Genomic DNA, 19678 nt, shown 5'->3' on the forward strand with positions numbered 1-19678 from the left:
TATATACTGCACACTACAAAACACTGCTAAGAAAAACTGAAGATCTAACTAAAAAGATATACTGTCTTCATGTAATAAACTAGGCAATATCAGAAGAGACAAATGGAGAGTGGAAGAATAATCTAGTTTTAATTAATGATTTACATCATATAAAAACATTAACAAAAATAAAGAGTTATGAATTGTAACTCCACAATCTTTGAAAACTGAGAAAGAACTGTTTGTAGGAGATACTTTGAACTAAGTGACAACACAGAAGACAGCACTGAGAAGAAAGTGAGAGAACAAAATAAATAAGTGATGTTTGCCTCTGTAAAGCAAGGCAGGATAAACAATAAGACAGGCAGCAATGAAGGTTTACACAGAGACGTCATAGAAAGACTGCAACAAAAAGAGCCCTTGTAGTATTAAGCCTTACAGTATAAGGATACAAGGTTTTCAAAACACCTGTGACAAAACTTTAAAGTACTCAAGAATAGTTTCAGAGTAGCAATACTGTATTAATATTTTAAAGGCTAATAAAAAGAGATGTGCCTCGTAAATAATCACAAACCTAAAAGTTGTTGCCATCTAAAAAAGGGCAAATGATGTCAAAATTGTAACAAGTAACAAATGAAATTTAGGTTCTAGAATAAGTTCTTTGTATAACAAATCAAGAACATTTTTCAAATTTCATCAGATAAGTTGTTAGTTTACTTGTATTAACAACATTCAATCATTTACAATCAAAAAGTAAATTTGAATGCAGACATTAAGTGTCATCCCCCATTATCAAATTTTCAACTTGAATAAGTAAGCCAAATGATATCTTGAAAGCATTTAAGTCAATTTCACTTTTGCTGGAATATTGAACTTCTGAATGTTTAAAATGAAAATGTCCATAAAGGAATCTGGATACATAAAACAACAGATTTCATAAAAATATCTTAAATGCTGTGCATACTAATAACTTTTAAAATAACATATCCTCATATCTATGCTATTATAGATAACAGTAATTAATACAAACATCAAGAACAATCATTGTAGGAATACTGGTCATTTTTACACAGCTTGGCAAATTATCAAGTACCTGCTGGTTATTAATTTTCAAACATATGGGAGCCCTGTGGTAATACACATTAAATTGATTCTCTTCCACAAATATGGCATAATGAAAAAATGAATTATTAGTCTTCTCTATAAGAAATCATTTAACTCATTCATATTTTTGGCAATGCACAACTTAGGTCTTTTACATGGAAAATGAATTAAAAACTTTAGTAATTTTATTTACATGATCATGAAATTTAGCCTCTATAGCCCTATTCTTTATGTGCAATACAGTTTTTATTACTTTATACAAGTTGCTAAACTTTGATTTTCTTAAAACTCAGATACACAAATGTACATAATTCACGCATTCTCGCACAAAAAAAGTTCTTCCATTAAACCACTAAGAACTTCACAAATTATGGGTATATCAAATAACAAGACAAAGATAAATAATTTTCAATCCACTTAATTTTTCTCAATTTCACAAAATATATGGCTGCCTTAAGTGACATCATTATATGTCAAGTTTACAAGCATTTTTTCAATAACTACTTTAAAACTTATGATTTATGTACATTTCATTTGTAGCCAGATTTAATTTGTTTATAAATTAATAACTTTTTAGTTTTCTAAAATCTTATGCTCCTTTTCTTTGAAGGAAAGAAAGGCAAGGGGAAAAAAACACTCTTACAGTAACATTTAGATTGTTTTTATTATAAGTGCCCTGAATACCTGATATCAACTACTGACTAGCCTCAAAATCATTATAAATTATGTTAGTAATTAGTCATGAAATACCAAGGTAATTTAAATTAGAATTAAATATCCTAAAATAAGTAAATAATTTACTATCATATTTAAGAATCTGACATGGAAATTTATACAAAATAATGTAATCTGCTGAAGCATTAGACTTCCATGTCCCATTACACTCTAAAAGAAAGCGGCAGGGTAATATAATCAATTACGCTCCCAAAATGTGATCTTCCCCTAGAGATCTACCTTGAAAAAAGAGATTTACATTGAAAAAAGAGAATCCAAAGAAATGAAATAGAAAAGGCAGTTGTTAATTTAATAGAACTTTATGCTAAAGTATCTGTCAGAAAATACTAAGGTCTGACAGCTTAATAAGAGAAAAATCGAGGGATGCCTGGGTGGCCCAGTGGGTTAAGCCGCTGCCTTCGGCTCAGGTCATGATCTCAGGGTCCTGGGATTGAGCCCACATCGGGTTCTCTGCTCAGCGGGGAGCCTGCTTCCCCTTCTTTCTCTGCCTGCCTGTCTGCCTACTTGTGATTTCCCTCTCTCTCTCTCTCTCTCTGTCAAATAAATAAATAAAATCTTTAGAAAAAAAAAAAAGAAAAGAAAAAGAAAAATCTACCAGCCAATATTAACAACAATAGTATTGTATACCACAATACAGAAACAGTCTTCCTGGAATATGTTGTCATGGTTAAAAATATATGTGAAGAGCTTAGCAAAAAGCATGAATATATTCCAGAAGTGTTCTCTTCTATTCCCATTTTATATAAATCTGGAGCCATTCTAAAGCAGAATATAAAAAGATATGCTATACCGTTGACTACAGAATACTACAAAGTTTTATTGCCATTTAAACAAAGAAGCCATAACAGTTAAATGAGCTCAAGAAATAGGTTTCAGTATCACAAGGTGCCAGCTGTAAAGAGTTATGGCTAATTGAATATGGAACTCCTGCTTAATCAGATAACTGCTCTGCTATTTCCAAATGAAATGCCATTTCCATATTGCCTGAAAATGGCCCGTTTTATTGGTAACCAGAGAAAACAATATAAACTGTAAATAACATTAAGTGCTCTGTTTACCCATTCCAGGCACTGAAGTAGCAGGGGATCCAAGACGTCTTGGTAACACATTTGATGATAGGGCTGGAGTAACAGTTCTTTCTGGGGGTCCACCAGGGGCTGAACTATCCTTTGGTGGTCCAGGAGATACTGGAACTTGTGGAGGAGGGCCCTGGCTAGAGCTTGGTGGTGTTGGAGAAAGGTTTCTCTGAGCTGCAGTCCGCTGACGAATCTCTGAGAATAAGAAATTAAAAAGTGCATTTTGATTTCATATCCGTAAGGGCCAATACCACAAAATGATTCATGTTTAATAAAGTTTTGTAGCACCAGAAATCATCTGTAGGATCAAAACTTCTGATAATAAAATGTTTGTAAGATGTGACATTGAAAACTGACTATAATGTATTACTCTGTTTCTGATCCTACACTTCCAACTACATATAACAAAAGTCTTGATCTATCTACAGATAGCACTTTTCAAAATAAATTCAAATAAAACAAAATCATCACCCAATTATGTGTGATGCCTTTTTATGGTAAACCTTCATAATTTATGATAAAGAAAAGTGAGTTTATCAGAATTTGTGAAAACTCTGATGAAAATGGCAGCTTTCTTCAAGATAAGAAAAATGTTAACTCTAAGATATGAGTGAATAAGTATATTCCGGAATTATGAAATAATTTATGAGGTACTTAATTTAAGCAGTCACAGAAATGCTGAAAAAGTAGTCTTTACTATTAGGTACTATTCCCAATCTCCTTTATACTCTTACTGTCTTTTTGGTAATTTTTTTTTTTGCCAATACATTCAGTAAAGGAAAACTTCCACTCTGCATAAACAGTATCATCATAAATAAATCTTATCTTTTAGTTGCAGAAATTACAAGATTTTCTGTAACAGGGGCTGGTAAATGTGCCAAATCCAGGCCCCCACCCCTTTTTTTAGTTTTATTAAAACACGACAATGCTTTTTTGTTTATATATTGTCTATAGCTGCTGTAGAAGAGTTGTAAGAAGATTTCTTTACAAGAAATCATATGGCTGTCAGAGTCATTTACTGTATTTACTATCTGACCCTTTACAAAAAGTTTCATGATCCCCTACTCCATAAAACAAAATTCAATTCTATCATTTCCCCTTCCCACCAATACCTTACTTGAATGTTGATGGTAAGATCTCAAGAAGTGCTTATTACTTTTTAATTCTACATATTAACTTAAATTATCACAAATCATGAAACAGTAGGCTGATACTAAACAAGTTAAATTTTAATTGGCATGACTGGTAAAATTGCATACATCCAGAAGCAAAATATTTTAAATTTGGACTCTATTTGACAGTTGAAGATTTTCATGAAGAGTTCATTGCAACTAAAAGTACAGCTCTAGCATCAGGCTTCAGTTTACTACAATCTGACAGAAAAGTTTGGTTAGAATCTGGCTGTAGCTTACAGCATTACAAGACTTCAGATGGGCTAACTTCATTAACATCTATCTGTAAATTTAGGATAATAATATTAACTAATAGAATTGTTAAAGGGTTAAATGATATCTGTACTGATAGTTCACATTTATCAAATACATAGTATCTCAGATGATGGTGTTTTCACACAAAGTATTTTCAAATGACCAGTTAGTAGGCTGTAATTACCAAGACCAACTAATCTTCCTCTGGCTCTTAATTTAGTCTCTAACCTAGCCACTAAAATAATACATTACAAGCAGATCATCTTTATATAAATGGAACTACCTCTATATCTGGCTATTTTTCATGCAGTTTATATAGAGATTTTCAGATTTTACCTAATTGTATACTAATAGCTCCTGCAAATTAGCTGGTTACTTAATTATCTTTACTCAAAGGAACTCTTAAAAGGTGGATACACATTGGGAAAGCTATGAAATGCTCCAAAAGGTAGCGAGGGGCACCTGGCTGGCTCTGTTGGTAAAGCATGCAACTCAGTTTCAGAGTTGTGAGTTGAAGCCCCACAGTGGTGCTTACTTTAAAAAGAAAAAAAAAAAAAGTTGCAAAAGATACTAAGATCAATGAAATTATATTAAGGTTAGGTCATTTAAATTAATCTTTTAAAAACGAGGTATCAAATACTATAAATCAGTTTTTAGCCAATTTTCAGGTAAGATTACTCCCAAAAAATGACATTTTTCATCCAGATAAGTAAAACTTTAACATGTACCAAACTATAATAAAACTAATTTATTCTTTCACTTCTTGAACAAAGACTTGAAACTGCTTTCTCTGGTTGTGAACCTACCCTGGGAATACTAATTAAAGTACCCTTTTAACATACATCATTCATATCACTCATGAACTACTGAAAGTTAAGGTCTATAACTAGCTAGGTTAACAAAGGACACCATGTCTAGCATTCCATGAAAGAGACATGGCTTAACAATTTCCGAACCTAAATTTAGACAGAAAAAGGAGAAAAATGATATAAAATAGTCAGGAAAGAGAGAAAACATAGTTCCATTGTTTTCAAAGGAAAAGCACATAACAAAGAGTTACATATCAATAAGAGAAAATAGCTAGCAATACAACAACAAATCTCTATTTGGTAAGGTGTTATGAAATAGAATCTGGTAGTCTCAATTTAAAACATCTAAGATTTATTTACTTTTAGTTATTTGCCATTCACAAATGCTTTGTGATAATTACTCTAAAAACTTCCTGGTATTCAACAAAGTATTATATTGGTTATAGTTAACGTTTCCTGCATTTAAATGTAAAATACCATTCCACAAAAAAGATTTACGAAGCATTTCACATCAATCTGGTAAAGTATCATAAGGAGTGTTGCATAAGGTCAATTCTTGACTAGAGGATGTTTCAACATCCTTATCAGTGTCTGTATTTTTAAATTCAAAACAAGCAAATAGAATCTAAATGAGATTTAAAACTTCTATATTACAATAAACAAAAGAAAACAAAATTTAAAATAATGATAAAACAGCACCTAAGTGGCTCAGTCAGTTAAAATAATGATAAAACAAGACAGTTGTTAAAAAGCATAGACTCTGCCTGAAATAAATTAAAGACAAATACCATATGATTTGACTCACATGTGGAATTTAAGAAGCAAAACAGATGAATATAAAGGGAGAAAAAAAGGCAATCCATAAAACAGACTCTTAACTACAGAGAACTAAGGGTTACTGTAGGAGAGGTGGGTGGGAGGGGGTGGAGATGGTTTAAATGGGTGATAGGGAATAAGGAGAGCATTTGTGATGAGCCTGGGATGTTGTACAGTAAGTGATGAATCACTAAATTCTACACCTGAAACTAATATTACACTGTATGTTAACTGGAATTTAAATAAAAACTTGAAACTACAAAGAAAAAAAAAGTAGACTCTGGGATCAAGGTGTGTTGATTTAAATTTCAGCTCTATCCTTTTTATTAGATATACATGCAGCCTTTTTCAAGTTGCTGACAAAACTCAGTTCAGCTTCCTTGTAATAGCAATACTTACCACTTAATAGTTGTTACACAGATTAAATGAGATATGCTTAACCAAAGCATAGGTACTTCATAAGTACTTAATAAACAAAAACTATAAGTAGTATTCATCTAAAGGTTGAGATCACAATAGAGACTGTGATCACAGAGATTACAATAAATCAAAAGTTAATCAATCTAGAATTTATATAAAATGTAAATATTAATGTACAAATTAAATATTTTCCTAAACTTATTTGTGAATGTACTTAAATGTATAAATTCACAATTTATGCAAAACTTAAATCTAGCTTAACTCTAGCTTGCTCTCAAATAATTCTTGAAATAAATATTCTATAACACAAATAATTCTCTTGATTTATCAGATTTTTATTTTTTTTATTTTTTTATCAGATTTTTAAATACTGATTGTTTACATACTTGTAGAGGGTTTTAGCTTCGTTTTGATATTAAGCTTTAGTAGGAAGAATACCACACTATAGTAAGGAGGCCTGGATTTTCATCCTAGCTAATACCATAGTATTATGGTGGATAGTTCCCTATCCACTCTGGGTTTCAAATTTCTTTAAAGAGCATTGGGAAAACTACAAAGACAATCTTCGTATTTTCCCTAGCACTGGTCAAAGGTTTTTTCAACATTATGTCCATTGCTAAGCCTCCTAAGAAAAAGCATCAAGAAAAAGTCTTTGAATGATTCGCATTTGCAAAAGTGGAGATTCTTAAATTTAGGGTGAATTTGGCTCTGTGTAAGTGATTATTAAATGTAGTTAAGTGAGATGTGGGGATATAGATTCAGGAGAGTTTCTATTTTGAAATTTATAAAAATTCTGGTCTTTTTGTTTAAATTTATATGATTCCTTTAAATAATCAAAATAAGGACCATGCACCTGGCATCTCTTCCTTTGGCTTTCAAAATTTTTTCTAAGGTTTATGTTGACTGTATCATCTTCTATATAACCTACTCATAATAAGCTACTTTAAATTCAGCCTCTGCCCTACTTCTCTATTTTTTTTTTCAATAGGTGGATGACTTTTTAATAACAAAACGACTCCATAACTACTTCCCTCCCATAGAGGCAAAGGAAAGGAAAGAGAGAGAGAGAGAGAGAGAGAGAGAAAACCTCCCCAACATTTCATTCCTCGACCTAACACAATCTGTTTTTTGTCCTCCTTCTTAGATACCACACTATCACTTACCACTTAAGGCACCACTGGTTTGCTTACCAACAAACTTATCATCATTACTGTTACAGCTACTCTTTATCAAATCCCTGTTATCTGCCAGGAACTATAATAGGTGCTTAATGTGAGTTTACTCATGGCACCTAATATTTAGACCAACTCTTTGAGATAATTCCAACCCTCAGTTTTCAAAAGAAGAGACCAAAGCTCAGAGGCTAAGGAACTTTCCAAAAGTCTCAAAGTAAATATGAGATGGAGGCAGGATACAAATCCCAGGTTTTATTACAACAGTGCCTCAACTCTGCAACCTATCCGATTCTATGACTTCGTTTGTCTTCTACTTAACCTGACCCTTTGCAGACTATGACAGCAGATGCCATCCCTACTACACTTCAACTTTCTAGACACCAGTTTAGTTCTGATTTTAACTCTAATCATTCTTCTGTCTTTTTCCTGAGTTCCTCCTTTCTCCTTCTACCCTTAAGTGTTAATATCCCCTGGAGTTCTGCCATAGCCTTCTTACTCTATTTTCTCACCCTGGTCAATTTCAGTCAATCCCATGGTTTGAAGAACTATCCTCTATTATCCCAGTCTTTCCTACTCTGTACCTATAACCTTAACCTTTTTCCTGAGCTCCATATAAAATAATCAATTACCTATAAACCATACCACCTGGATGTCACTTGATTCAACAAAGCCAAAAGCAAATCCATTATCTTCTAAATAAACCTACTACTCCAATTCTTATGTTTCTTATCTTGATTAAAACACTAACATCTACCCAGCTGCCAAAAACCTAGGTGATCTCAAAATGGATAAAAGACCTCAATGTGAGACAACAATCCATCAGAATCCTAGAGGAGAACATAGGCAGTAATCTCTTTGATATCAGCCACAGCAACTTCTTTCAAGATATGTCTCCAAAGGCAAAGGAAACAAAAGCCAAAATAAACTTTTGGGACTACATCAAAATCAAAAGCTTCTGCACAGCAAAGGAAACAGTCAAGAAAACAAAGAGGCAACGCACGGAATGGGAGAAGCTATTTGCAAATGACAGTACAGACAAAAGGTTGATATCCAGGATCTATAATGAACTCCTCAAACTCAACCCACACGAAACAGACAAACACATCAAAAAATGGGCAGAAGATATGAACAGACACTTCTCCAATCAAGACATACAAATGGCTATCAGACACATGAAAAAATGCTCATCATCATTAGCCCTCAGGGAGATTCAAATTAAAACCACATTGAGATATCACCTTACACCAGTTAGAATGGCCAAAATTAGCAAGACAGGAAACAACATGTGTTGGAGGGGATGTGGAGGAAGGGGAACCCTCTTCCACTGTTGGTGGGAATGCAAGTTGGTGCAGCCTCTTTGGAGAACAGTGTGGAGATTCCTCAAGAAATTAAAAAGAGAGCTTCCCTATGACCCTGCAATTGCACTACTGGGTATTTACCCAAAGATACAGATGTCGTGAAAAGAAGGGCCATCTGTACCCCAATGTTTATAGCAGCAATGGCCACAGTCGCCAAACTATGGAAAGAACCAAGATGCCCTTCAACAGACGAATGGATAAGGAAGATGTGGTCCATATACACTATGGAGTATTATGCCTACATCAGAAAGGACGAATACCCAACTTTTGTAGCAACATGGACGGGACTGGAAGAGATGATGCTGAGTGAAATAAGTCAAGCAAAGAGAGTCAATTATCATATGGTTTCCCTTATTTGTGGAGCATAACAAATAGCATGGAGGACATGGGGAGTTAGAGAGGAGACAGGAGTTGGGGGAAATTGGAAGGGGAGGTGAACCATGAGAGACTATGGACTCTGAAAAACAGTCTGAGGGTTTTGAAGGGGCGGGGGGTGGGAGGTCAGGGTACCAGGTGGTGGGTATTATAGAGGGTACGGATTGCATGGAGCACTGGGTGTGGTGCAAAAATAATGAATACTGTTATGCTGAAAATTTAAAAAAATAAATTTTAAAAAATTAAAAAAAAAAACCTAGGTGCTATCTGTCCCCTCCTCCCAGTCCCCACTATCCAAATCTAGTATCATCAAATCTTGTCAATCTACTCTTAAATCTTAATTATCTTCTAAATCTCTTCTTTTGCAAATCCTTTGCCACAACTTTATGTAGTACATTACTTTTTCTCTTTCCTATATTAGATAATATCTTAATCTTATCTCCATGTCTTCAGCCTTCCATTCCCCATATTACCAAAAAAAAAAAAAAAAAAGAAAAAGAAAAAAAGAAAGAGAATGTTTTTTGTTTTTTGTTTTTTTTGAAAGAGAATGTTCTAAAATGCAAAGCCTCCAGAGGCTTCCCATGTTGCATATAAGATAAAGTCCCAAACTCCATAATGTTGCATACAAAATACTTCATAATTATCCCTCCCTCACATAAACACCAGGCACCTTCCTTTTTCAGGCATATAGCACTATTTGCAGTTCCTCAAGGTAACAACTTGTTTCTCTTTTCTTATATTTGCATGTGAAGTAGACCTTAAGAGTCCTTTCCCAATGCATTCTCAAAGCAAATTGTTACTAAAATTTATAATGCCTTGTGATTTGTACCTACCTTCATTATGGTCCTTAGTATGTTAAGATTATGTAGGGGTGCACACTCTTTTGAACCAAGAGCTCCCAGATTTAAAAAAAAAAAAAAAAAATGCATCTTTGCAGCCCCAGGATTTGGCAAGTAACTAGCAAGAGTATGAGCTTAATAAACATCTATGAAATAAATTTACTTTCCCCTTGCATTTTAATATCAAATTTCCAACTGCCTATTACCCAACTTAGATGGTGTAGTAGGCACAATAATGGCCTCCCAAACATGTCCACATCCTCATCCTCAGAACCTATCAATATTATGCTACATGCAAGGGGAATTAAGACAGCAGACAGAATTAAAATTGTGAATCAGCTGAATAAGTGTTGCCTGCTATATTGAGAATTTCAGCCTAACCTGAGAGCATACAAATAAGCTACCTTCAAGCAAAATATAAGCTAATCATATATACCACTTGCTAGCCTTTAGTTTACTATTTCGTTCTTCTGCTTTTTAAATTAAGAATACATTTTGCTTATATTATTTATAAACAAATAGTACAATTTAAAAATGAGCAGAGGACCTGAGTAGACATTTTTCCAAAGACATACAGATGGCCAACAGACACATGAAAAGAAACTCAACATCACTAATCATCAAGGAAATAAGTATCAACACTACAATGAGATATCACCTCACACTAGTTAGATTGGCTAGTATCAAAAAGACAAGAAATAACAAGTGTTGGCAAGGATGTGGAAGAAAGGGAACCCTTGTAAACTATTGGTAGGAATGTAAATTGGTGCAGTCACTGTGGAAAACAATATGGAGTTTCCTCAAAAAAAAATTAAAAATTAAAAGTAGAAATACCATACAACTTCCACTTCTGAGTATTTACCAGAAAAAAACAAAAACACTAAATTTTCTGAAAAGTTACATGCACCCTTGTGTTCAGTGTACCATTATTTACAATAGCTAAGATATAGATAAACAGATACACACATACAAACACACACACATATGCATACAACAGAATATTACCCAGCCATCAAAAAGGATGAAATCTTGCCACTTGCAACAATATGCATGGGACTAGATGGTATTATACTAAATGAAATAAGTTAGACAGAAAAAGACAAGTTACCATATGATTTCACTTATATGTAGAATCTTTAAAAAAAAGAGAACAAATAAAATGAAAAACAGACTCATAAATACAGAGAACAAACTGGTGGTTATCAGAGAATGGTGGTGGGGAGACAAAATAGATGAAGGGGATTAAGAGACACAAATTTACAACTATAAAAGGCATCACTGGGACAAAAAGTACACTATAGGGAATATAGTCAACAATATTGCATTAACTTTGGTGACAGATGGTAACTACATGTGACCTGGAGAGTCTTTTAAAATACACACAATTGTCAAATCACTATGTTGTACACCTAAACTAATTTAATGTTGTATACCAATTATATTTCTATTAAAAACAGATTATGTTTTGCTTTATAGTTCTTTATCTCAACACTTACTTTTTTTCATTACCTTGACTATCTATTTCCACTTTAATTTGTCTCCTACCTCTTTCAACTTTAAACAATCTGCACCTTGCAGTTCATCAAGGTTCCATTTGGCAAATTACTACTTTACAACATTTAAACAAAATTCGTTAATTCTAAAAAAAAAATGTTTTTTCTTTCATTTCCTTCAACTCATTTATTAAGCAACCACCATGAGTAAGGCACTATCAAATGGAATGCAGAGTTGCATACAGAGGTGGCAAGCAAAGATAACACAAAATCATGAAACACCAGGTAAATGCCATAGAAAAAGGAACCAACAAAGCACCACGGAGGGTCCAAGAATGGGGAGATTAAATTCAGTGATGGGATGCAGGAAGGGTTCATGGTAATGGTGGCATTTAAGAAGAACACTGAAAAATGGATGGGAAGCTAAAGGCCTCTGTTACCTGTACTAAGATACATGTAGAGTTTTAAAATACAGGTTCAAAATTCTTTGATTTGCCATCCTATAAGGGAGGGAGGATGTCTATGTCTCCTCCCTTGAATCTGTGTTCTGTTACCGTTTGACCAAGAGAACATAGGGGCTCCAGCTTTCTGGACTACTTTCTGTCTCTTCGGCTGCTTGCTCTTAGAACCCAGCCACCATTTGAAGCAACTCCGAGTGACCCCATGAGAGAAGTCTATATGGAGAGGAACTAAGTGCCAGCACCAATTTGTCAGCCACGTATATGAGCCATCTTGGTAGTATATCTTCCGGGCCCAATCAGGTAGCTCCAAGAGATATGAGGCAGAGATGAACAGTCTCAGCCAAACCTTACTAACACTACAAATTCATGAGCAAAAGAAATTAAGGTTGTTCTAAGCCACTAAGTTTTGGGGTGTTTTTTATACAATAGATAATCATAATGGTATAGATATGACACTTAAGAACACCCGAAAAAAAGTGAATTTACTGTTTTACCAGTGTTTTCCAGATTTTCTTAACCAGACATACATCACCCCAAACAGCAAAATATGAAGTATTATTCCATTTGCTGTCAAGATTATATAAGATTGGTGATTCTACTTTAATCTTCCATATCTGTCATGGAACACAAGTAAGTAAACTCTAAAAACCTACTTAAGGAAATTATAATCCATTTTCTCGAGCCATTAAATTTTTCTACAATACTTACTCTGATTTCAAATTTAGCTATGGGGGAATACAACTGACATTTCTTTTGTTAATTTCATTAGTAGAGATGCAGGGTTATGTTCAAAGGTAAAAAAGAATGCCTATGTAGCTTCCTTTTGAAACAAATATAGGAAAGTCTGTTAAGGATTTCTAATCATAACCAAATCCTAGAACCTTGCCATTAGGGATAACTGCAGCCTTTTCAAGCTCAAGCACCCCTCTCTGAAACCACACTTTTCCAGATTAATTCCCCTGTTATTCTTTCAACTCCAAGAGGATCTATGACCCATTAGTTATTAAAGGGGTCAGCAAACTTTTTTTGTGAAGTGTTAAATAGTAAATATTTTAGGCTTTGTGGACCATACAGTTACTCTTGCATATTCTTTTCTTCTTTTTTTATTTTTTTGGACACTGCAGACAAAGGGCTGATATCCAAGATCTATAAAGAACTCCCCAAACTCAACACTCAAAATTCAGATAATCACGTCAAAAATGGACAGAAGACATGAACAGACACTTCTCCAATGAAAACCTACAAATGGCTAGCAGACACATAAAAATGTTCATCATCATTAGCCATCAGGGAAATTCTAATGAAAACCACACTGAGATACCATCTTATACCAGTTAGAATGGCAAAGATAAGCAAGACAGTAAACAAGAAATGTTGGAGAGGATGTGGAGAAAGGGGAACCCTCTTACACTGTTGGTGGGAATGCAAGTTGGTGCAGTCACTTGGGAAACAGTGTGGAGATTCCTCAAAAAATTAAAAATAGAGCTACCTATGACCCTGCCATCACTACTGGGTATTTATGCCAAAGATACAGATGTAGTGAAAAGAAGGGCCATATGTACCCCAATAGCAGCAATGGCCATGGTCGCCAAACTGTGGAAAGAGCCTAGATGTCCTTCAACAGATGAACAGATAAAGAAGATGTGGTCCATATATACAATGAAATATTACTCAGTCATCAGAAAAGATGAATACCCAACTTTTGTATCTGCATGGATGGGACTGGAGGAGATGATGCTGAGTGAAATTAAGTCAAGCAGAGAAAGTCAATTATCATATGGTTTCACTTACTTGTGGAACATAAGGAATACTTGGAGAACATGGAGGACATTAGGAGAAGGAAAGGAAAAAATGAATTGGGGGAAATCAGAGGGGGAGAGGAACCATAAGAGACTATGGATTCTGAAAAACAAACTGAGGGTTTTAGAGGGGAGGCAGGTGGGGGGATGGGTGAGAGTGGTGGTGGGTATTAAGGACGGCATGTATTGCATGGAGCACTGGGTGTGGCACATAAACAATGAGTATTGGAACACTGAAAAAATTAATTTTTTTTTAAAAGAACACTTTAAAACAGTATTCATTATTTTTTCACCACACCCAGTGCTCCATGCAAGCCGTGCCCTCTATAATACCCACCACCTGGTACCCTGACCTCCCACCCCCCCCCGCCACTTCAAACCCCTCAGACTGTTTTTCAGAGTCCATAGTCTCTCATGGTTCACCTCCCCTTCCAGTTTACCCAAATTCCCTACTCCTCTCTAACGCCCCTTGTCCTCCATGCTATTTGTTATGCTCCACAAATAAGGGAAACCATATGATAATTGACTCTCTCTGCTTGACTTATTTCACTCAGCATCATCTCTTCCAGTCCCGTCCATGTTGCTACAAAAGTTGGGTATTCGTCCTTTCTGATGGAGGCATAATACTCCATAGTGTATATGGACCACATCTTCCTTATCCATTCATCCGTTGAAGGGCATCTTGGTTCTTTCCATAGTTTGGCGACTGTGGCCATTGCTGCTATAAACATTGGGGTACAGATGGCCCTTCTTTTCACGACATCTGTATCTTTGGGGTAAATACCCAGGAGTGCAATTGCAGGGTCGTAGGGAAGCTCTCTTTTTAATTTCTTGAGGAATCTCCACACTGTTCTCCAAAGAGGCTGCACCAACTTGCATTCCCACCAACAGTGGAAGAGGGTTCCCCTTCCTCCACATCCCCTCCAACACATGTTGTTTCCTGTCTTGCTAATTTTGGCCATTCTAACTGGTGTAAGGTGATATCTCAATGTGGTTTTAATTTGAATCTCCCTGAGGGCTAATGATGATGAGCATTTTTTCATGTGTCTGATAGCCATTTGTATGTCTTGATTGGAGAAGTGTCTGTTCATATCTTCTGCCCATTTTTTGATGTGTTTGTCTGTTTCGTGTGGGTTGAGTTTGAGGAGTTCATTATAGATCCTGGATATCAACCTTTTGTCTGTACTGTCATTTGCAAATATCTTCTCCCATTCCGTGGGTTGCCTCTGTTTTTCTGAAAATAAATAGATTGAAAAAAAAAAAAAAAGACTAGCTAGATTCTGCATTTACTAAGAATGAGATATCTGCTTCCATAATGTAAATTTAATTCCATTGTTAACTCTTGTTCCACATAAATTCTTATGTTAAAAAAAAAAAACACTTTAAAAATGTAAAACCAATTCTAAGGTCAAGAGCCATATCAAACAGATCTTGTAGTTTGCAGACCCCTCTATTAGCATTCCCAACACCTTTGACTGTCCATCATCCTCCCCTCATGTCCTTATTTCCTTCATGATCATCTTAGATCCCATAACACACTGTTATAGTCACTCCCTTGTAACAATTTCACCTCCTCTGCCCCTTTATCACTTTATTTAATCCATTAAGTAAAACCCCAACCCTGGTTAAGACCAACTCTCTTCCTACTTCACACATGTATCCACAGAACTAAACACAACTGGAAAACATGTACAAGCATGCTTTTAATTCATGACTGTTACCTAATTTACTCCTTCTTTCCTTTCTTTTCCTTCCTTCCTTTTCCTTCTTTTCCTTCTTTATAAGTAGTGGGAGCCCACTGTGGGGTTTGAATTCATGACCTTTAGATCAACACCTAAGCTGAGACCGAGCCGGATGCTTAAGCAAAAAACTGTGCCACTCAGGTGCCCCAGATTCACTACTATTAACTTTAAGTGGATATTAGTGTCACCTGGCATTCCTACATTGTTCTAATCCATTTACTCTCACTCCACTAGAGATTTATTTTATATATTCTCTTCAGGCCCCCAATATCATCTTCCCCATTCTCACTCTCATTAAGAATACAGATACAATCAAAGGACAATTCCCACCAGTTACCTATATCCGCGCATGTTCTTTGTCTTCACTCCTTACTACTGACAAACTATGCATGCTCCCATCAAAAGCTAACTCTCTCTATGCTACCTAAAGCAATCTACACATTTAATGCAATCCCTATCAAAATCCCATCCATTTTTTTTTCAAAGAAATGGAACAAATAATCCCACAATTTATATGGATCCAGAAAAGACCTCGAATAGCCAAAGGGATATTGAAAAAGAAAGCCTAAGTTGGTGGCTTCAAGCTCTATTACAAAGCTGTCATCATCAAGACAGCATGGTACTGGCACAAAAACAGACACATAGATCAGTGGAACAGAATAAAGAGCCCAGAAATAGACCCTCAACTCTATGGTCAACTATCTTTGACAAAGCCGGAAAGAATGTCCAATGGAAAAAAGACAGCCTCTTCAATAAATGGTGTTGGGAAAATTGGATGGCCACATGCAGAAAAATGAAAATGGACCATTTCCTTATACCACACATGAAAATAGACTCAAAATGGATGAAGGACCTCAATGTGAGAAAGGAATCTATCAAAATCCTTGAGGAGAACACAGGCAGCAACCTCTTCGACCTCAGCCACAGTAACATCTTCCTAGGAACATCGCCAAAGGCAAGGGAAGCAAGGGCAAAAATGAACTATTGGGATTTCATCAAGATCAAAAGCTTTTGCCCAGCAAAGGAAATAGTTAACAAAACCAAAAGACCAACAGAATGGGAGAAGATATTTTGCAAATGATATATCAGATAAAGGGCTAGTGTCCAAAATCTATATAGAACTTAGCAAACTCAACACCCAAAGAACAAATAATCCAATCAAGAAATGGGCAAAAGACATAAACAGACATTTCTGCAAAGAAGACATCCAGATGGCCAACAGATACATGAAAAAGTGCTCCACATCACTCGGTATCAGAGAAACACAAATCAAAACCACAGTGAGATATCACCTCACACCAGTCAGAATGGCTAAAATTAACAAGTCAGGAAATGACACACGCTGGTGAGGATGCAGAGAAAGGAGTACCCTCCTACACTGTTGGTGGGAATGCAAGCTGGTGCAACCACTCTGGAAAACAGCATGGAGGTTCCTCAAAAAGTTGAAAACTTTTTGAACCACCCTATGAACCAGCAATTGCACTACTGGGTATCTACCCTAAAGATACAAAATGTAGTGATCAGAGGGGCACGTGCACCTGAATGTTTATAGCAGTAATGTCTACAATAGCCAAACTATGAAAAGAATCTAGATGTCCATCAACAGATGAATGGATAAAGAAGATGTGGTATATATACACAATGGAATACTATGCAGCCATCAAAAGAAATGAAATCTTGCCATTTGCAACGATGTGGATGGAACTAGAGGGTATCATGCTTAGTGAAATAAGTCAATCGGAGAAAGACAACTATCACATGATCTCCCTGATATGAGGAAGTGGAGATGCAACATAGAGGGTTTGGGAGGTAAGAGAAGAATAAATGAAACAAGATGGGATTGGGAGGGAGACAAACCATAACTGACTCTTAATCTCACAAAACAAACTGAGGATTGATGGGGCGAGGGGAGTCGGGAGAGGGGAGTGGGGTTATGGACATTGGGGAGGGTATGTGCTATGGTGAGTGCTGTGAAGTGTATAAACCTGGCGATTCACAGACCTGTACCCCTGGGGATAAAATACATTATACGTTTATAAAAAATAATAATAAAAAATAAAAAAATTTTTTAAAAAGCTAACTCCCACACTTGTGCACCAAATCCCATCCCTTCTTGCCTCATCCTGGACAGTTTTCCATCAACTGTATCCACTCTCTCCATCATCAATTATTCTGTGTCTTCTAGGCCATTCCTAGCAGCACACAAACATGCTCTAGTACATAGAAGTCAAATTTATTCCTGTAGGCCAATTAAAACTTTGAAAAGAAATGTAATTTCTTACCAATCCTAAATATCTCAATTTCTTTATTCTCCAGAAGTCTTTTCAGAAAATTATACTGGCAAATTCCATTTTTTCACTAAATCCAAACTTCAGCATGGAGCCCAATACAGGGCTCTATGACCCTATACATGACCCAATACATGATCCTAAGATCAAGACCTGAGCTGAGATCTAGAATTGGACACTTAACAGACAAAGGCACTTTTTAATCTACTAAGGACAAAGCCTTCCCAACAATCAGTCTATGACTCCTAAAGAACTAGAATAAATGCTAAACACTGAAGTACTAGATCATTCTATTAAATGTAAATATGTATATATACACACATATCTACCTTTTATGTTCATTTATTCCTTCATATCAAATGATAACACTGATTTCCTAAGATTAAGCACCCACTAATAAAAATTCCTTATAAAAAGGGGTCGGGACTATACTGTCAAGGTCATGAAAAACAAGGAGAGTCTGAGAAACCAGCACAACCAAAAAAGCCTAAGCCATGTCAACTAAATGTAATGTGGTATCCTGGATGAGATCCTGAAACAGAAAAAGGACATGAGATAAAAACTAAGGAAATCTGAAGAAACTATGGACTTTAAGTTAATAATAGTGAATCAATATTGGTTCATTAATTTTAGTAAATGTACTATTTTAATGTAAGATATTAATGGGGAACGTGGTACAAGGGTATATGGGACTTCTTTGTACTACCTTTGTAATTTTTCTGTAAATCTAAAAATATTCTAAAAGATTAAGTTTATTAAAAAGGAGGAGATGGGCAGGTTAGTATTTTGTCTGTAAATATCACACTCCTTTCAGTGCTAAATCTAAGCAACTCAAAGAATACTATTCTCAAAAAAAAAAAAAAGAATACTATTCTCAAATATTCTAATCAATCTCAGTATAATATATACCATTAGCACTAAGTAATAAAAAATGAAAGACACCTTATACACATGAATCACAGTTCTCATTCAGCAATCATGCAAGACAGCTAGCAAAATATATATATGTATTTATTTTACTAGCTCTCTTGTATTATATGGATATGTATACACAAACATTCACATTTAGTACTTTTCCCCCCTTTTTATTCCAGTTCAGAAACAGGTAAAAGACAAGAAAGGGAGTAAAAGAGGGAGAGAGGAGAAAGAGGGGAAGGAAGGAAAAGAATGAATGAGTGAATAATGGTTCAAGCACAGACAAATATTTGGCTAAATTCACAGGAACACAGAACTTAAACACAAATAGAAGGTATGACTGTCTCCTACAAAATAATAGGAACCTAAAAGAGATCTGAAAAGATTAAAACAACAAAACTCAATAATAATTCTCAAAAAGTAGAATGAGTTGAGATATAATTTAAAATTTTTTAAATAAGGAAAAAATTCTGAACACCAATTAATTACTTCAGACCTGGAAAAACTACTAGTCATACTAGAATAGGACACTCTAGAAGAAATATTTTTTAAAGAAAAAAAAAAAAAGCTTATAAGCTTAAGGTCAAAAACCATATTATATTCCTCTCTGTATTCTCCATGGTGTTTTCACTTAAGATTATTTAAAACGTTCTTTTAAATAAACAATTTATTTATATTATAGCTAAGGGTTAATTCTCCCTAAAAGGATATCCAAAAGCAGTGCCACAAGAATCAAGAGCAGAGAGACCAGCAATGGTTTTTCAATAACTATAATATGACATCAGAAGGAAAAAATGTATTTGGGTTTCAAAAGCTTCTAAGGAAAAATGAATTTAATTCTTCAAGGAAATCCTGTTGCCTAAATAT

The 19678-nt window shown here is 35.0% G+C and overlaps 1 protein-coding gene across 3 annotated transcripts in view; it reads right to left on the reverse strand.

Annotated features, from left to right (window-relative positions):
- The window catches only part of LNPK (lunapark, ER junction formation factor), an 83323-nt gene that overhangs the window by 17803 nt on the left and 45842 nt on the right, over window positions 1-19678 (reverse strand). For all 3 annotated transcript variants that reach the window (XM_044242387.1, XM_044242385.1, XM_044242386.1), the window contains one exon: window positions 2877-3089. In XM_044242387.1, the coding sequence (XP_044098322.1) occupies window positions 2877-3089 (213 nt within the window). The remainder of the gene's footprint in view (window positions 1-2876; window positions 3090-19678) is intronic.

The sequence above is a fragment of the Neovison vison genome, chromosome 3, assembly GCF_020171115.1.
Source record: "Neovison vison isolate M4711 chromosome 3, ASM_NN_V1, whole genome shotgun sequence".
In the NCBI taxonomy this organism is placed as follows: domain Eukaryota; kingdom Metazoa; phylum Chordata; class Mammalia; order Carnivora; family Mustelidae; genus Neogale; species Neogale vison.